General features: G+C 52.8%; 1 protein-coding gene across 1 annotated transcript; it reads right to left on the reverse strand.

Moving 5' to 3' along the window:
* Positions 1 to 199: 199 nt before the first annotated feature.
* mogat3a (monoacylglycerol O-acyltransferase 3a) lies at positions 200 to 16,584 on the reverse strand. The gene is made up of 7 exons (XM_078533869.1): positions 16,578 to 16,584; positions 9,800 to 9,960; positions 6,542 to 6,720; positions 4,782 to 4,986; positions 3,183 to 3,357; positions 2,000 to 2,199; positions 200 to 500 (listed from the first exon to the last, which is right to left on the reverse strand). Exons 2-7 carry the CDS (start codon positions 9,891 to 9,893, stop codon positions 343 to 345), a joined length of 1,011 nt encoding a protein of 336 aa, XP_078389995.1. The 5' UTR covers positions 9,894 to 9,960; positions 16,578 to 16,584; the 3' UTR covers positions 200 to 342.
* Positions 16,585 to 16,806: the final 222 nt, after the last annotated feature.

A 16,806-nucleotide genomic window follows, 5' to 3' on the forward strand; every position in this document is an offset into this window, starting at 1 on the left:
CCTCAGGATCCATCGAACGGGAGTGGAAGCAAGTCACCCTCGATCACAGGGCACTGGCTAAGAAGAAAATGAGAATAAAATTCGCACCTGGCCAAAAACCTTTCAACAGCAGAAACATTCCCAAAGACGGGAGCTTTTTAAATGATCTTTCTCTCTGGCACGATCCCAATTCTATGCGGAGATGAAAGAAGGGGTTCTGGGAAGCTGTTACCAGGCGGTAAACTAAGGTTTATTTAATTGAGTATTATTAGATTGGCCAATCGCAGGAGAGATCGCATGAGCCTCCAGACACATCTGTACCGGGAGGCTGTGGGTGACGCCGTGTGGGGGCACTGCCCAGTCTCACTCTATCAGCACCAAGTGGCTGCGCTCTTCAATACCGTACTTGCTCTTATGGTCTTCAAACAGGTCGACTAGACGATCCAGATATTCCTTATGGAGAGTCTCAATATCCTCACGGGATGGACTACAGTTCTTCTGTACAGGAATAGGCTTTCCCACTGAGAATGGAGCGGGGGGAGGTGGAAGAGGGAGAGAAAGAAAGAGAGGGAAGAGAGAGAGAGAGGGGGGAAGAGAGAGAGGGGGGGAGAGAGGGGGGGAGAGAGAGAGGGGGGAGAGAGAGGGGGGGAGAGAGAGAGGGGGGGAGAGAGAGAGGGGGGGAGAGAGAGAGGGGGGGAGAGAGAGAGGGGGGGAGAGAGAGAGGGGGGGAGAGAGAGGGGGGGAGAGAGAGGGGGGGGGAGAGAGAGAGGGGGGAGAGAGAGAGGGGGGGAGAGAGAGAGGTGGAAGAGAGAGAGAGAGGTGGAAGAGAGAGAGAGAGGTGGAAGAGAGAGAGAGAGGTGGAAGAGAGAGAGAGAGGTGGAAGAGAGAGAGAGAGATGGAAGAGAGAGAGAGAGGTGGAAGAGAGAGAGAGAGAGAGGTGGAAGAGAGAGAGAGAGGTGGAAGAGAGAGAGAGGTGGAAGAGAGAGAGAGGGGATTGTGGAGAGAGGGGGAGAGAAAGAGAGAGAAAGAATGGGAGGGGAGTGAGTGAGAGTGACAAATGAACAGAGAGAGGGGTTTGAACAAAACACACAGACACAGACAGGAAAGGGAGAGACAGACAGACAGAAGAACAGACAAAAAGATAATGAAATATTATACAAGCTTAGTATTGAAATACTTGTCCACGACATTCTGCTTTCCACCCTGAATCCCATTCCCTTCCTTGTCTCATTTTCCCCAGTTGGAAGCCATGGTCTGTTGCTAAGGTACTGATCTGCAGCCCACATGCCCAATATTCACACAGGAGGAAGGAAGCCTTTGAAAGCGTCAGCAAGCTGTTCAACTACTGGAAGCATCACATTTTCCCGTCAGGATCATCGGACAGTGTAAGGATTGGGAATTTTGGCTGGTTCACCCCTCTCTAACTCTGTGGGATTGCGTCCGATTATCATGTCGGCCCACCGAAGAGGTCACTATCACAGCACAGGCCCGGGATCTTCCTTGTCTGCCTGGCTTAGTCCTCCCGCACACCGTCTTGACAAGAGAAACCACCCGATCATAACCTGTGTTATAAAAATCTTGTATCAATCGGTTCTATGCCAGTTTTTGTGTTATTCAAATTGTCTGTGCAAAGAGTTACAATGGCAATCCTGTATGTAAACAGCTGCCTGTCACAATGCAGTTGCAGGCTCTGGCCAGTTGGTGGTGCTGTGATTTGTCAGCAGTGATTTAACCACTGTTCAGATCTGATGGTCATGGTGACAATATGCGATGGGGTAGCAGGAAAAAGGGAGGCGGAGCTGCAGAAAGTGGCCAGTTTTCCAAGGTTACGCCCCAGGCGCGAGAATCTCACGAAATTTTGAAGCTGCGATCGGACAAGTTGCCTCCAAATTGAGGCTCCAGGCCTGGTTTCGGGCCTACGCTTGGAAAAAAGGGAACCAAACCCAATTTCTACCACATTTCTGCCCTCATCCCCTCAAGCCTGCGTCGCGGCATCTCTCTCTCTCTCTCTCTCTCTTACCGACCGTGTAGACAGGGTTTCGGAAGGGCAGGAATCCGAAGCTGTACTGGAACACCCCACGTGCATGGAACAGGGGCAGGGCCAGGCCCATCACCTTCTGCAGCCTTTCCTGCACGTTCCGCAGCAGCGAGCCGGGGGGGTTCTCCACTTGGTTGAAGAGCTCGTTCTCACCGAACGAGAACACCGGCACGAGGTGGGCACTGCAGGGTCGCGGGAGAGAAGGAAAGGAGCTGACATCACCAATATTCAAATTTCCTCCCCACCCCACTCACCCCCCTTCTCCCTCAAAGACTCACCCCTTTTTAAAAAAAAAGTCTTCAAAATCTCAATTCCCACCCCCATAAAGCCCCCTCACCCGAATCTTCATCCCGTGACCACCCCCGTCAATCCCCAGCAAGGGTAACCTCTTGGCTCTGACTGGTCTGGGAAGAAAGGGCACAGTGACCCCCCCTAGTGTTTAGGAGGGGGAGATTCACCCACCCTTTCCCCTTTTAGCCCAGGGCACATCGGCTCCCCAAACATGGACGCACCTGAGTCCATGCCCATAAGAACCACAATAGGAGGCAGGGGGTAGGCCAATTTGGCCCCTCCAGCTTGTTCTGCCATTCAACAAGATAATGGCTGGTGCTCCATCTCAACTCCACTTTACCCATATTCCTCAATTCCCTTAGTGTCCAAAAATCTATCAATCTCAGCCTTGAATATCCTCAATGGTTGGGCATCAACAGCTCTCTGGGGGAGGGAATTCCAAAAGTTCGCAGCCCCTTTTGAGTGAATAAATTTCTCCTCATCTTAGTCTTGAATGGCCACCACCCCCTCCCAACATCATTCTGAGATAGTGTCATAGCCCCCGACATCCCCACCCACCCACCCAAGTTGTAGACTGCCCGACGAGGGGGGGAAACATCTTCTCAGCATCTACTCTTGGCGACTGCTGAAGGATTTTATACATTTCTTACTCTTCCCCTGGGAACACGGTCCTGGCCTACTCAAGCTCCTCATCGCAGGAGCTGATGTCCACCCCCCTCCAGCCTCACGAGCCAATCCTCTCACCCCCCGATCTGCCCTCTCATTCCTCTTGGGGGTGTCTCCCCGCCCCCAGTACCTCATACCCCCCCTCCCCTCCCCCCTCCCTCCCCCCCCCCACCTCCCCGATCCTCAACCCACTCCTCCTAACCCTCACCCGGTCTTCAGCGCCATTTTAATAAACCCCTTCTTCCCGAGCACCCGTAATGTCAGGGCCCCTGGGCGGGCGTCCAGCGACTCCGGGGCACCTCCCACCGCCAACACCGCCACCTGCCCGCCACTCTCCTGGCTCAAGATGTAACTGGCGCTGTGCTTCTCCGAAGAGACCAGCCCTGCAACAACGTTGAAACAAAAGGCAACAGCCAGTCAGCAAAGGCAATAACCGATCGGCAGGGTGAAGGTTGAAAGTAACACTGGAAGGCTCTCCCATGGCACTGCTCATGGATAAAGGGCTCAAAGAGTCATTAAATAAATCTAAATTCAGCATGGCCTCTTTTCCGATGTCTGTTCATTCATTATTCCTAGTGGACCCCCGTGGCATTGCTCACGGATAAAGGACTATAACAAAACGTGGGGGTGGCACAGCGGTACTGCCTCTCAACTAGCATTCCAGAGACCCAGGGTAATTCTCTGGGGACCCGGGTTTGGACCCCACCACGGCCAACGGTGGAATTTGAATGCAATAAAAATCTGGGAGATGACCACGAAACCATCGGTGATTTTTTTGCAAAAAAACCCCATCTGGTTCACTCATGTCCATCAGGCAAGGCAATCTGCTGTCCTTACCCGGTCTGGCCTACATGTGACTCCAGGCCCACAGCAATGGTGGTTGATTCTTAAATGCAGTCTGAACATAGGCAATTAGGGATGGGCAATAAATGCTTGTGGGAGCTTGCTGTGTACAATTGGCTACCCTCTTTCCTACATTACAACAGTGAATACATTTCAAAAAGTACTTCACTGGCTGCAAAGGTGTTTTGCAATGTCCTGTGGTCATGAAAGGCAATAGGTACACGCAAGTCTTTTTTTTCAACCAGAAACAGGAACCATTGGTCAGTTTTAACTGGATTTTCTCCCTAACCCAGCATTGCAACAAAATTTAAAACATCAAACACTGAGGGCTCCTGACACAGACACTCTTACGCTCACACACCCACAGATTCTACAAGGCACAAGTCAGGAGGGTGATGGAATACTCTCCACTTGCCTGGATGAGTGCAGCTCCCACAACACTCAAGAAGCTCCACACCATCCAGGACAAAGCAGCCCCGCTTGATTGGCACCCCATCCACAAACATTCACTCCCTCCACCACTGACGCACAGTAGCAGCAGTGTGTGTACCATCTACAAGATGCACTGCAGGAATTCACCAAGGCTCTTTAGGCAGCACCTTCCAAACCCACGACCATCTAGAAGGACAAGGGCAGCAGACACATGGGGAACACCACCACCTGGAAGTTCCCCTCCAAGCCACTCACCATCCTGACTTGGAAATATATCGGCCGTTCCTTCACTGTCACTGGGTCAAAATCCTGGATCCCTCCCTAACAGCGCTGTGGGTGTACCTACACCACATGGACTGCAGTGGTTCAAGAAAGCGGCTCACCGCCACCTTCTCAAGGGGGCAATTAGGGCTGGGCAATAAATGCTGGCCCAGCCAGCGAAGCCCTCGTCCCAGGAGAGAATGGAATAAGGACATAAACAGGCACACAACCGTGCGCGAGCAGAGGTAGACACACAAGGCACAGCACTTACCTCCACACATGATGTACTCTCGGAAGAAAGGCAGCTTAAACCAGAAGGGCAGCATCAGGAGGTAGGAGGTGAGGCCGGGGAAGAGCCGAGAGAAGCCAGTGGCCTCGGTGCAGAAGTTGCCGAATGCCCCAGCAACCAGGACACCATGAGGGTGGAAGCCAAAGAGGTAGTTGTGCTTCGGGTCCAAGTCTGCCGTCTTCACCAGCTTCACAAAGAGGGAGAGAGAGGAGGGGGGGGTGAGGGGGAGGGAGGGAATCGTTTCAACAAATCATCAAGTACAGGCAATCGGCGCTCCCGATGACATCTGACCCCCCCAATCCGTGACCCCCACCCCCCGGAGTCTGCCACCCACCACGTTCCGGCAATGAGGAGAATGGTTTTCGCCCGCTCCCAAATGTCACCATTGCCCCGCTCAAGGGTGGTTGGAGAGGGGAGATGAGTCATGGGCTGCACATGGAAGCCGGGAAGGGTAGGGGGAGCCGGCGGGGACAATGGTGGTGGGGGGTTGGGGGGTTGGGGGTCGGGGGCGTCAATTTCACAGGCCACTCGGGGGAATCTGGGAGGCTCCGGGTGCCAATGTTCCTTCGACTCCGCCTTGTTACGCTGCGCGAATCGGTAAAGGTGGCTGAGAGGCTACCCACATGCGCATCTTCCAGGGAGCACGTAGCACATAATAGCATCATTACAACCCAGCAGGAGGCCATTCGGCCCAACAGGTCCATGCCGGCCCTCTGTAGGGCAATTCGTCAGTCCCATTCTTGCCCCCCACCCCCGGGCTCTGTCCACACGTCCCTGCGAGTTTATTTCCATCGGGTGCCCATCCAATTTCCTTCTGAAATCAGCTTCCACCCCCCCCCCACCCCACCCACCCCCCCGCCCTCCTCGTGGGCAGCGAGTTCCAGGTCATTACCACTCGTTGTGTAAAAAGAAAAAGGTTCTTCCTCACATTCCCCCTTCCTGCATCTCTTGTATGAAGCCTTGTATCGGTGTCTCCGAGCCCTTGTGCCATCAGCCAACGGGAACAGCTTTTCTTTGTCTACCTTATCTAAACCTGTCATCACCTTGTGTCCCTCTGTCAGATCCCCCCTCAATCTCCTTTGCCCCCAAGGAGAAAAATCCCAGCTTCTCCAACCCAACCTTGTGGCCAAAATCCCTCAACCCTGGACCCCATTCTGGTAAATCTCCTCCGCACCCTCTCAAGGACCCTCACATCCTCCCCAAAGTGTGGTGACCAGAACTGGATGATATACTCTAGTTTTTTTGTCTGTAACCAGAGCTGTGTAAAAGGTTCAGCAGTAATTCCCTGCTTTTATGCTCAATGCCTCTAGTTTCTAAGGGCGCAACAAGTTTATTTACAAGAGTTTTAAGGTCACAAAGTGTCTGCCCTCATGCTTACAACTCGGCTTCTCGGTCTTTCTCGGTTTACTTTGCTCTGAGTCATCACCCAGGCTTAATCAATCAAGCACAGTGAGCACATATCAGTTACCAGACTCACATAGTCAAACGCAGAGCAATTAAACCATTAACCGCTCCAGGGAGGCTCACAGGATGGGCAGGAAAGTGAAAGGACACGAAGCAGTGGGGGTGGGAGATGGCTATTTATCTTGCGCTGTGTTTTACTCAGTCCCACACCGGGTGTTGTTTTGCAGCAATGGGCCATTGCCAGGAAAGGGGAGATGCGTGATTTTTAAAATTTTTATTTTTGTTTCCAGCTTCGCCACGTCTTGCGTTCAATCCGAGCCAGGCTGCGGCAAACTCACTGTGATCGGGAAGTAATCGCGGAAGTAGCGCCAAACTGGCCAGTTCCGGATCCACATTGATCTCCGGCCGCCCCTCCCCGGAGTCTCTCGGTCCAAGTAAAACCATCCGGCGTAAATGGCAGCAAGGTACCAGTAGTTAGTGAGCAGGAGCAGGACGAAGATAGCCAGGCAGCACTGTGCTGAAGACAGAAATCAAAAAGTAACCCCTCGTTTCTCACCCACCTTCCCCTGTACAAGCTCACCTCTGGATCCCTCAACCCCATTCCCTCGAACGTAACCACCATCCATCTGCTCTCCCCGATAGAGTTCATGTTCCTCTCTCCTGGGACTCGTCAACTACGAGGGAGAGTGGAAGCAGAGGCAATCAATGATTTCACAAGGAAATTGGAGGGCACTTGAGGAAAATAAACTCGCAGAGCTTCAGGGATAGAGCAGGGGGAGTGGGACTGACTGGGTTGCTCTACAGAGAGCCAGCATGGACTCAATGGGCCAAATAGCCTCCTTCTGTGCCATAATGACTCCGTGATCACACCACCCATCAAAACTATCATCATGCCCCCACCAAAAAAAAAAACCCGTTCTCTAACCCTCTCTCCATCCAAACTACCATCCCATCTCCAACTCCTTATTCCTCCCCAATGCCTCAAGTCTAAAACCTCACCCTCGAGATCAAGAATCACTCAATAGCCTCCCTACCTCTGTAACCTCATCTCCCTCCCCCAGCCCAACCAACTCTCCGACCCTTCAATTCTGGCCCCTTGTGCCTTCCCTTCACTCTACCATTGGCGTCCGTGCCTTCAGCTGCCTAAGCCCAAGGCTCTAGAATTCACCCTCTAAATCTCAACTCCTCTCCTCCCTCCTCCTCTAAACCCATCTCTTTGACCGACCTTGACGTCAGTTGTCTCCTGGGTGCCTAATTCTTTTGGATTATAGAATCTTGGGACAGTTACAGCACAGGTGGAGGCCATTCAGCCCGTCGGGTCCGTGCCAGCTCTCTGCAAGAGCAGCCTGCCCAGACCCACTCCCCGCTCGTCCCGCAAGTTATTTTCCCATGAGATAATTATCCAATCCCCTCCTGAAAGCCAGGACTGAGTCTGCCTCCACCACAACCTCAGCCAGTGGATTCCAGATCCTAAGCACTTGCTGCGCAAGAAAAGAGGTTTTCCTCGTGTCACCATCGCTTCTTTTGTCGATCACCTTAGACCCGGTGCCCCCTGGTTCTCGATCCTTCCACCGACGGGAACAGTTTATCCCCATCTACTCTGTCCAGACCCCTCATGATTTCGAGCGCCTCCACAAAATCTCCTCTTAATCTTATATAAAAGCAAAATGCTGCGGATGCTGGAAATCTGAAATAAAAACAGACATAGCTGGAAAAACTCAGCAGGTCGGACAGCGTCTGTGGAGAGGAAGACAGAGTTAACGTTTCGAGTCCGTATGACTCTTTTGTGGGGGTGGGGGTGGAGGGGTGGGGGCAGGGTGAGAGGGAAGGGGTGGGTGGGTGGGGGCAGGGTGAGAGGGAAGGGGTGGGTGGGTGGGGGCAGGGTGAGAGGGAAGGGGTGGGTGGGTGGGAGGGTGGGGGCAGGGTGAGAGGGAAGGGGTGGGTGGGTGGGGGGGGTGGGGGCAGGGTGAGAGGGAAGGTGGGTGGGTGGGGGGGTGGGGGCAGGGTGAGAGGGAAGGGGTGGGTGGGGGGCGCGGGGGAAAGGGTGGGTGGGTGGGGGGCAGGGTGAGAGGGAAGGGGGGGATGGATGGGTGGATGGGTGGATGGAGGGGGTGGGGGCAGGGGAGGGCAAAGAGAGATCAGAACCCAGCCAGACCCGGGGTACATTCAAGCTGCAAGGCGTGGGCTCTTGCTGTGCCCAGTGCAAACGTGCACAGCCTGTAACAGCCAAGCAGCTGTGCCTAGCACCCTCTGTACCCCCTCCGCCCACTCCGACAGCGGTGGCACACTCAACCCACGGATTGTGCAACTCGTCGGGTGAAACATTAAAGCACTGATGTTGACACGGAATTATTTCACAAGTTGACAGCTTCAGCCTCTCAGTTTCCTCGCAGCGATTGCGAAAATCGGCACTGACACTTTCCCCAGTCCAGTCTCCCAACCCCGAGAGATTGGGCAATTCGCCTCCTCGGTTACTGATGTCAGGGGGCATCGCTCTCCCATGGTGTCGGGGGGAGGGTGGGTGGGTCGGAGGGAGGAACGCATTGGGGGAAAGAAAGGACCATGAACTGACCCAAGAGGGTGAGGGGGAAGCAGGTGTGGTGGGCTCCCCTCCCACTATTCCCCCTCCCCGCTGTCCCTCTCCCATCCTTCTCCGCTTCCCGCCCCCCTCCAGGGTCCCTCTTCCCTCCCCCGCCCCACCCACTCCCTCCCCAGGGTCACTCTCCCCTCCCCCACCCCACCCACTCCCTCCCCAGGGTCACTCTCCCCTCCCCCACCCCACCCACTCCCTCCCCAGGGTCACTCTCCCCTCCCGCACCCCACCCCACCCCATTCCCTCTTTCCACCCCCCCCAACCACCTCCTGCGGTGGGAGTAGGGTGGAGAAGAGAGAGAGAGAGAGAGCGAAGTGGGGGGGGAACGTTGAGGGTGGGGAAGTGAATCCAGCGATTGAGAGTATGAGAGGTCCAGGTGGTTGGGGGGTGGGGAGGGGGGAGGGGGGGGTGTGTGTGGGTGGGTGGGAGAGGTCCAGGTGGTTGGGGTGGGTGGGTGGGAGAGGTCCAGGTGGTTGGGGTGGGTGGGTGGGTGGGAGAGGTCCAGGTGGTTAGGGTGGGTGGGTGGGTGGGAGAGGTCCAGGTGGTTGGGGTGGGTGGGTGGGTGGGAGACGTCCCGGTGGTTAGGGTGGGTGGGTGGGTGGGAGACGTCCTGGTGGTTAGGGGGGTGGGAGGGTGGGTGGGAGACGTCCCGGTGGTTAGGGGGGTGGGAGGGTGGGTGGGAGACGTCCAGGTGGTTGGGGTGGGTGGGTGGGAGTGATCGAGGGGGAAGAGACCCTGGGGTTGGGGGGAAAAGGGTGACCCCAAGAAGAATGGGAAGTCAAAGAGGGTCCACTGGGGTGGTGTTGGGGGGTGGGGGGTGGGTAGGGGGTAAAAGAGGGACCCCTTAGTGATGGGTGGGGGCAAATAGTGAGTTTAAAGAGGATCCCCAAGTGGAGTTGAGAGTGAGTGAGAGAGAGAGAGAGACCCAGGGAGTTGAGAGGAGGAGGGAAACCTAACAGGGGAGTTGAGGGGGGTAAGAGGATCCGGGAGGAGAGGTACTTACCGAGAACCAGGAATGAGAAGACCCATTGCAGAACCCCCAGGGTCTGGAGCCTCCTCTCCAGAGGGATCCTGACCGGAGCAAAGCGGATCCTCATTGTGCTCAGTGACCAGGACAGAGAGAGAGAGGGCTGGAGGCGGCCGGTCAGCTGTCCGAAACTGGCTTCTCAGCGCCTGGTCCATCCCCTCGGGGCAGCGGGGCGGGTTGGGTTGGGTGGGGGCGGAGAAACCGCCAAACGCTGGTGCAATTTCAAGCGTATTTCAGCCGGAAGCCAGAGCGATTCCCGGGCTTCGCTCCCAACCTGAACTCTCTCTCTCTCTCTCCTACTTCTTCCAATCCCACTTTCCCACCCCCCAGCCCTGGGTCATTCCCATTCCAATCCCGTCCCCCCAGACCAATCGGATCCCAACGTAACTCCTGTTCAAACTCCCAATCCCAGTCCCTCTTAAACCCAATCCCATTCCTGTTTTTTTTAAAAGTGCTGAATCCAAACCTCAATCCCAACCCTGGTCCCGGTTCATATCCCAATCCCAATCCTCTAACCCTGCTGCCAATCCCTACTCATCCTTTCCAATCCGGTCACTGGTCCCAATGCAGATCCCATTCAGAGTCAATCCGGCTCCCAATTCCACCCCTGCCCCCAAATCCCCAAGCCGATCCTAATCTCATTCCCAGCTCCCATTCCAATATTGCCGCTGGCTCCAATCCAGAGCCCAATCCCATTCCCAGTTCAACCCCAGTCCCAATTCCACCCCCGACACCAATCGCCCAATCCTGGATTCAATCCCATATTAAAATGAACTCCGATTAAAATTCCTCCTGGTTCCCATCCACATCGCACGCTGTGTTCCAGTTCCCGACAACCATCCAGATCCCGGTCCCACTGCTTCCTGATGCAAATGTGGCAAGTAACGTTCGCGCCACACAAGTGCCAGGCAATGACCATCTCCAACAAGAGAGAATCTAACCATCGCCCCTTGATGTTCAATGGCATCACCATCACCGAATCCCCCACTATCAACATCCTGGGGGTTACCATTGGCCAGAAACTGAACTGGACCAGCCATATAAATATTGTGGCTACAAGAGCAGGTCAGAGGCTGGGAATCCTGCAGTGAGTAACTCACCCCCTGACCCCCCCGAAGCCTGTCCATCATCTACAAGGCACAAGTGAGGAGTGTGATGGAATACTCCCCACTTGCCTGGATGAGTGCGGCTCCCACAACATTCATGAAGTTCAACAGCATCCAGGACAAAGTTGTCCACTTGATTATCATGCGATCCACCGCCTTAAACATTCAGTCCCTCTGCCACCGACGCACAGTGGCAGCAGTGTATCCCATCTACAAGATACAGTGCAGCAACTTACCAAGGCTCCTTCAACAGCACCTTCCAAACCCACAACCTTGGCCACCTGGATGGACAAGGGCAGCAGTTGCATGAGAACACCACCATCTGCAAGTTCCCTTCTAAGTCATGCACCATCTTGACTTGGTCATGGGTTTGGAAAGCGCTGTCTAAGGAGCCTTGACGAATGTTGTGGGAGCTGGTATGCACTGCTGCCACTGTGTGTTAGTGGTGGAGGGAGTGAATGTTTAGATTGGTGGAAGGGGTGTCAATCAATCAGGCTGCTTTATCCTGGATGGTGTTGAGCTTCTTGAGTGTTGTGGGAGCTGCACTTATCCAGGCAAGTGGAGAGTATTTCATCACACTCCTGACTTGTGCCTTGTAGATGGTGGACAGGCTTTGGGGAGTCAGGAGGTGAGTTATAAGTCTTAGAATTCCGAGCCTCTGACCTGCTGTTCTAGCCATAGTATTTATATAGTAGGTCCAGTTCAGTTTCTGATCAATGGTAACTCCCAGAATGTTGATAATGGGGGATTCAGTGATGGTAATGCCATTGAATGTCAAGGGGAAATGGTTAGATTCTCTCTTGTTGGAGATGGTCATTGCCTGACACTTGTGTGGCGCGAATGTTACTTGCCACTTGTCAGCCCAAGCCAGGATATTGTCCAGGTCTTGCTGCATTTGGACATGGGCTGCTTCAGTGTCTGAGAAGTCACGAATGGTGCTGAACATTGTGCAATCATCAGCGAACATCCCCACTTCTGACCTTATGATGGAAGGAAGGTCATTAATGAAACAACAGACAATGGTTGGGCATAGGGCACTTTTGAGGAACTCCTGCAGTGATGTCCTGGAGCTGAGATGACTTGACCTCCACCAACCACAACCATCCTCCTTCGTGCTAGGTGTGACTCCAACCAGCGGAGAGTTTTCCCCCTTGATTCCCATTGACTTCAGTATTGCTCGGGCTCCTTGATGCCACACTCTGTCGAATACGGCCTTGATGTCAAGGGCAGTCACTCTCACCTCCCCCTTCGAAATTCCAATTCAAATAGATTCAGTTTTTGAAATTGCAAGTGCATCATCAGTCAGTGCTTCATCATTACCGTTGATTAACACTCCTGCGCTCCCTGCTTTATTCCCTTCCCTATCTTTCCTGCATCCGTGGTAGCCAGAGAGATTAAATGTACGCTCCTCCTCTTGGTTAAGTCAGGTCTCCATCACCGCTGCTCTATCACAGTCGTGGCTGTAGCTCACCAACATTACTCACGGTGTTTTGCACATCTACAACCTCAAACTCTAAACCCATTCTGCCCTTGCATTTTGCCCTCTGTCATCTTTGGACTGGTCTTCACAAGCCCCATGCGGACACACGAAATAGGAGCGGAAGAGTAGGCCTTAGGATCGTGGCTGATCCGTTTGCGTTTCGAACTCCACCTTCCCATCTGCCTCCAATAACCTTCGATAACCCTTGCCGGACCCGAATCAGTCGACCTCTGTCTTAAATGGATTCAGTGAACGCGCTTCCCTGAGGCAGAGGTTTCCCTTTCGATTCGATACCCTTTGCAAATCTGTCCAGATGGGTGCGAGACGAAAAGCCTAGACACCGCGGCCCATTTTGCAGCAACACTGACCAATTTAACAAATGCAAAACGCCCACGCGGTGCGAGCGATGCCTTCTTTGCGAGAGACGTCCCGGGACCTGGCAACACCGGGAGAGGTGACCGGCCATATTCTCTGAGGGGTCCCTCTCTCTCTTGATTGGCCGGTCCTGAGACCAGACCCGAGGCCTGAGTTCATGGCGAGGGTCCAGCAGCCCCTGGGACACCGGTGAAGGTGTTTCGGCAAATTCTGGGATGTGGGGTATGGGGAGGAAAACCTTGGGGGGGGTGGGGGGCTGTAAGCACTGGGAGAAGTTTGTGTTTTATTTTTAATTCTTTCATGGAATGTGGGCGTCACTGGCAAGGCCAGCATTTGTTGCCCATCCCTAATTGCCCTTGAACTGAGTGGCTTTGCAAGGCCATTCCAGAGGGGCAGTTAAGAGTCAACCACGTTGCTGTGGGTCTGGAGTCACATGTAGGCCAGACCGGGTGAAGGTGGCAGATTTCCTTCCCTAAAGGGACCTTATTGAACCAGATGGGTTTTTACAACAAGCAACAATGGCTTCTTGGTCATCGTTAAGCTTTTAATTCCAGATTTATTAATTGAATTGAAATTTCACCAGCTGCTGTGCTGGGTTTTGAGCCCGTGTCCCCACTGCATTAGCCTGGGCCTCTGGATACCACGTCCAGTGACATTATCTCTACACCACCGTCTCCACCACCACCCCCAACAGCTGCCCACCCCTTCCCCTCCCCCCATCCCCAGTCTCCCTTGGTCAAAATCCTGGAACTCCCTCCCTAACAGCGCTGTGGGTGTACCTACACCACATGGACCACAGCGGTTCAAGAAGGCGGCTCACCCCCCACCTTCTCAAGGGCAGCTAGAGATGGGCAATAAATGCTGGGCTCAGCCAGCAAATCCCACATCCCCATGAATGAATTTTTTTTAAAATAGAGGTTGCTGGGAATGCAGTCGCTGGATAAGGGAGCACTGAGATACCAGGATCTAGACTGGCAGAGGCTAGACTAAGGATAGGATAAGGGTGAAGAGTGACGATTGAGGAGGGGGTTTACTAGGTTCTGGCAGGGTTTTGGGGAGGTGGGGAGTGGGTGGGGGACAAGATCTATCAGCTTCGTCGAGAAGGAGGCAAGAGAATGGGGCCCACATTCTCATTGGCCATGTTTGAAGTCATGTCTCAGGAGTGCAGAAATGTTGGATCTTGTGCATTACCTGTGAGCTTTGTGGCTTAGACAACTTATCAAAAGCGTAAATTACCTAACAACCACTCACTTAGAAACGCAGTGTTCCACAGAGTCCTGTCCTGGGACTGCGTCTGTTCACCATGTAGATCAATGGTTTGGATGAAAGGTTCAAGGGAATGGGGTCCAAGCTCAAGGGCAATGCTAAAACTGGAGGAACGGTTAACCAGCCCAAGGCTCAAAGGGAGCCATGAGAGAATATGGATAAAATGGTGGATCGTAGCAGATAGCTCTTACTGTAAAATGGTGCCCCTGGTTGGAGAAAAGTCAAAAGAGGAATTGCACTTTGACATGGGAGAGTAGAGATTTGAGGCTTCAGGTCCATGAGACCTTAAAGGCAACGCCACCCCCCCAATAAATAAGGTCACTAACGGATGGATAGGGTCACAGACTGATTCCTGGGTTGGCAGGATTGTCGTGTGAGGAGCGATTGGGCCTACTAGGCCTGTATTCAATGGAGTTTAGAAGAATAAGAGGGGATCTCATTGAAATGTATAAAATTCTGACAGGGATGGACAGACTGGATGCAGGGATGATGTTTCTCTGGCTGGGGGGGGTCTAGAACAAGGGGTCACAGTGTCAGGATACAGGTTAGGCCATTTAGGACTGAGATGAGGAGAAACCTCTTCACTCAGAGGGGGGTGAACCTGTGGAATTCTCTACCACAGGAGGCTGTGGAGGCCAAGTCACTGAATATATTTAAGAAAGAAATAGATAGATTTCCAGACTCTAAAGGCGTCAGGGGGTATGGGGAGAGAATGGGAGTACGGCGTTGAGAAAGAGGATCAGCCACAATCGTATTGAATGGCGGAGCAGGCTCGAAGGGCTGAATGACCTACACCTGCTCCTATTTTTCTGTGTTTCTGTGTAACGGGATGATGGTTTTATGAGCAGAGCTCAAGAATGTAACACTTGAGATGTTTGTGGATCTGTCTCTAACCTTCGCAAAACTACAGTCGGAGTATTTTGTGCAGTTTTGGGCTCCATACTATAAGTAGGATGGGGTTGGATCTTGTGGATCCTTATTGCATGCTTTTTTGCAAGTGGTGGCCAAGTTGGTACTATAGATAGAGTTTATCAGCAAACACTTCTTAGGTGGAAGTTATGTTTATTTGCAAAGATACTCAGCAGCAACTACATGCATGCTTCCACTTCAAACTCTATCTCCATACCACTGACTACTAACTGCAGAGGTAGCCCGCACTAGTCTTCTATTGGTTACTCAAGATCATGTGATCTCCCTTAACCGCATTCTTCTTAAAGCTATATTACGCATTAGAAAAAACTATAATTAACGCACCCCTCCCCCTTTACTCGGGAATACTTTTTATATCTCCCACCACAAGCTCATTTCGTTCGGGCTGTGGCGCGCGGCCTTAGAGAACAGAATGACGTCCCGCTTCACGCCTTCAGACGCCAGGCAAACGCAAAGCATCAGAGCCCGCAGCGGGACCCGTTTTTGGATTCTCTCGGGGAAAAGCTGCTGAAAACCTCCAGAGTCCCACAGGATAAAGGAAAACAAGCCACAGCTGGTCAAAGCGAGCCAGAATTGAAAGCAAAAAAGTAAAAATCCGGAATGATATTTCAAGCCCCTCTAAGGTAGCGGCCATGGAATGGACCTATGGGAATGGCGGGGCATCAAATCCCACATTGGCTGCAACTGGTGAACCGGGATGCCCTTGAGAGTGGCGGTGCTAGATATGGAACCAAACCCAATGAAGTTGAGTATTATGTGGTACCAGGGCAATGTGACCTATAAGTTGCTGAGGCCCTTTGAAGAACGCAGCTCTCTGGAGTTCCTGCCCTCTATCAATAACTGGAACAACACAGCAACTCAAACCTGTTCTACAATCCTGTTAAATCATGCCTGACCTGTACCTCAACCCAATTTACCCACCTTTGGCCCATATCCCTTGACGCCCTCACCTAACAGAAATCAGTCAATCTCAGTCTTGAAAATTTCAACCTGTAGCCCTTTAGAGGAGATATTTCCAGATGGCATTCAGTTCTCATGGCAAAACTGTCAGGGGCCGGTTTCTAAATTTATTTCTGAGATGACCTCAGGACTCAGCGAGGTTAGTTAGCTGTGTGAATTCTAGAGAGACCCAGAACTCCATTAGCTCCAACAGTCATTACAACCAAGGACACTAGACCAGCCCTTGACACATGGAGCTGGTTACCGGAAAGGGAAGGAAAGGAAAAAAGTCAGGTGAACATGTCCAAGGGATACACATTTATAGGAGTGGTGAAATTGGAGAGACTGGCAATCAAAGTAAAACCGGGGCAGTGAAAATAAACCATGGTGAAATGGGTGAAGGGGAACAGGGTTGAACTAGGATAGATTGCAAATGTTCATGCCACACAAGTGCCAGGCAATGAACAGCTCCAACAAGAAGGAATCTAACCACATCCCCTTGACAATCAATGGCATTACCATCGCTGAATCCCCCATCATCAACATCCAGGGAGGTTATCATAGACCAGAAACTGAACTGGACTAGCCATATAAATGCCATAGCTACAACAGCAGGTCAGAGGCTGGGAATTCTGTAATGAGTAACTCACCTCGTGGCTCCTCAAAGCCTGTCCACCATCTACAAGGCACAAGTCAGGAGCATGATGGAATACTCCCCACTTGCCTGGATGAGTACAGCTCCAACAACACTCAAGAAGCTCAACACCATCCAGGACAAAGCAACCCCACCTGATTGGCACCCCATCCACAAACATTCACTCCCTCCACCACCGATGCACAGTAGCAGCAGTGTGTACCATCTACAAGATGCACTGCAGGAACTCAAC

Source organism: Cetorhinus maximus, chromosome 34 (assembly GCF_964194155.1).
Source record: "Cetorhinus maximus chromosome 34, sCetMax3.hap1.1, whole genome shotgun sequence".
NCBI lineage: Eukaryota > Metazoa > Chordata > Chondrichthyes > Lamniformes > Cetorhinidae > Cetorhinus > Cetorhinus maximus.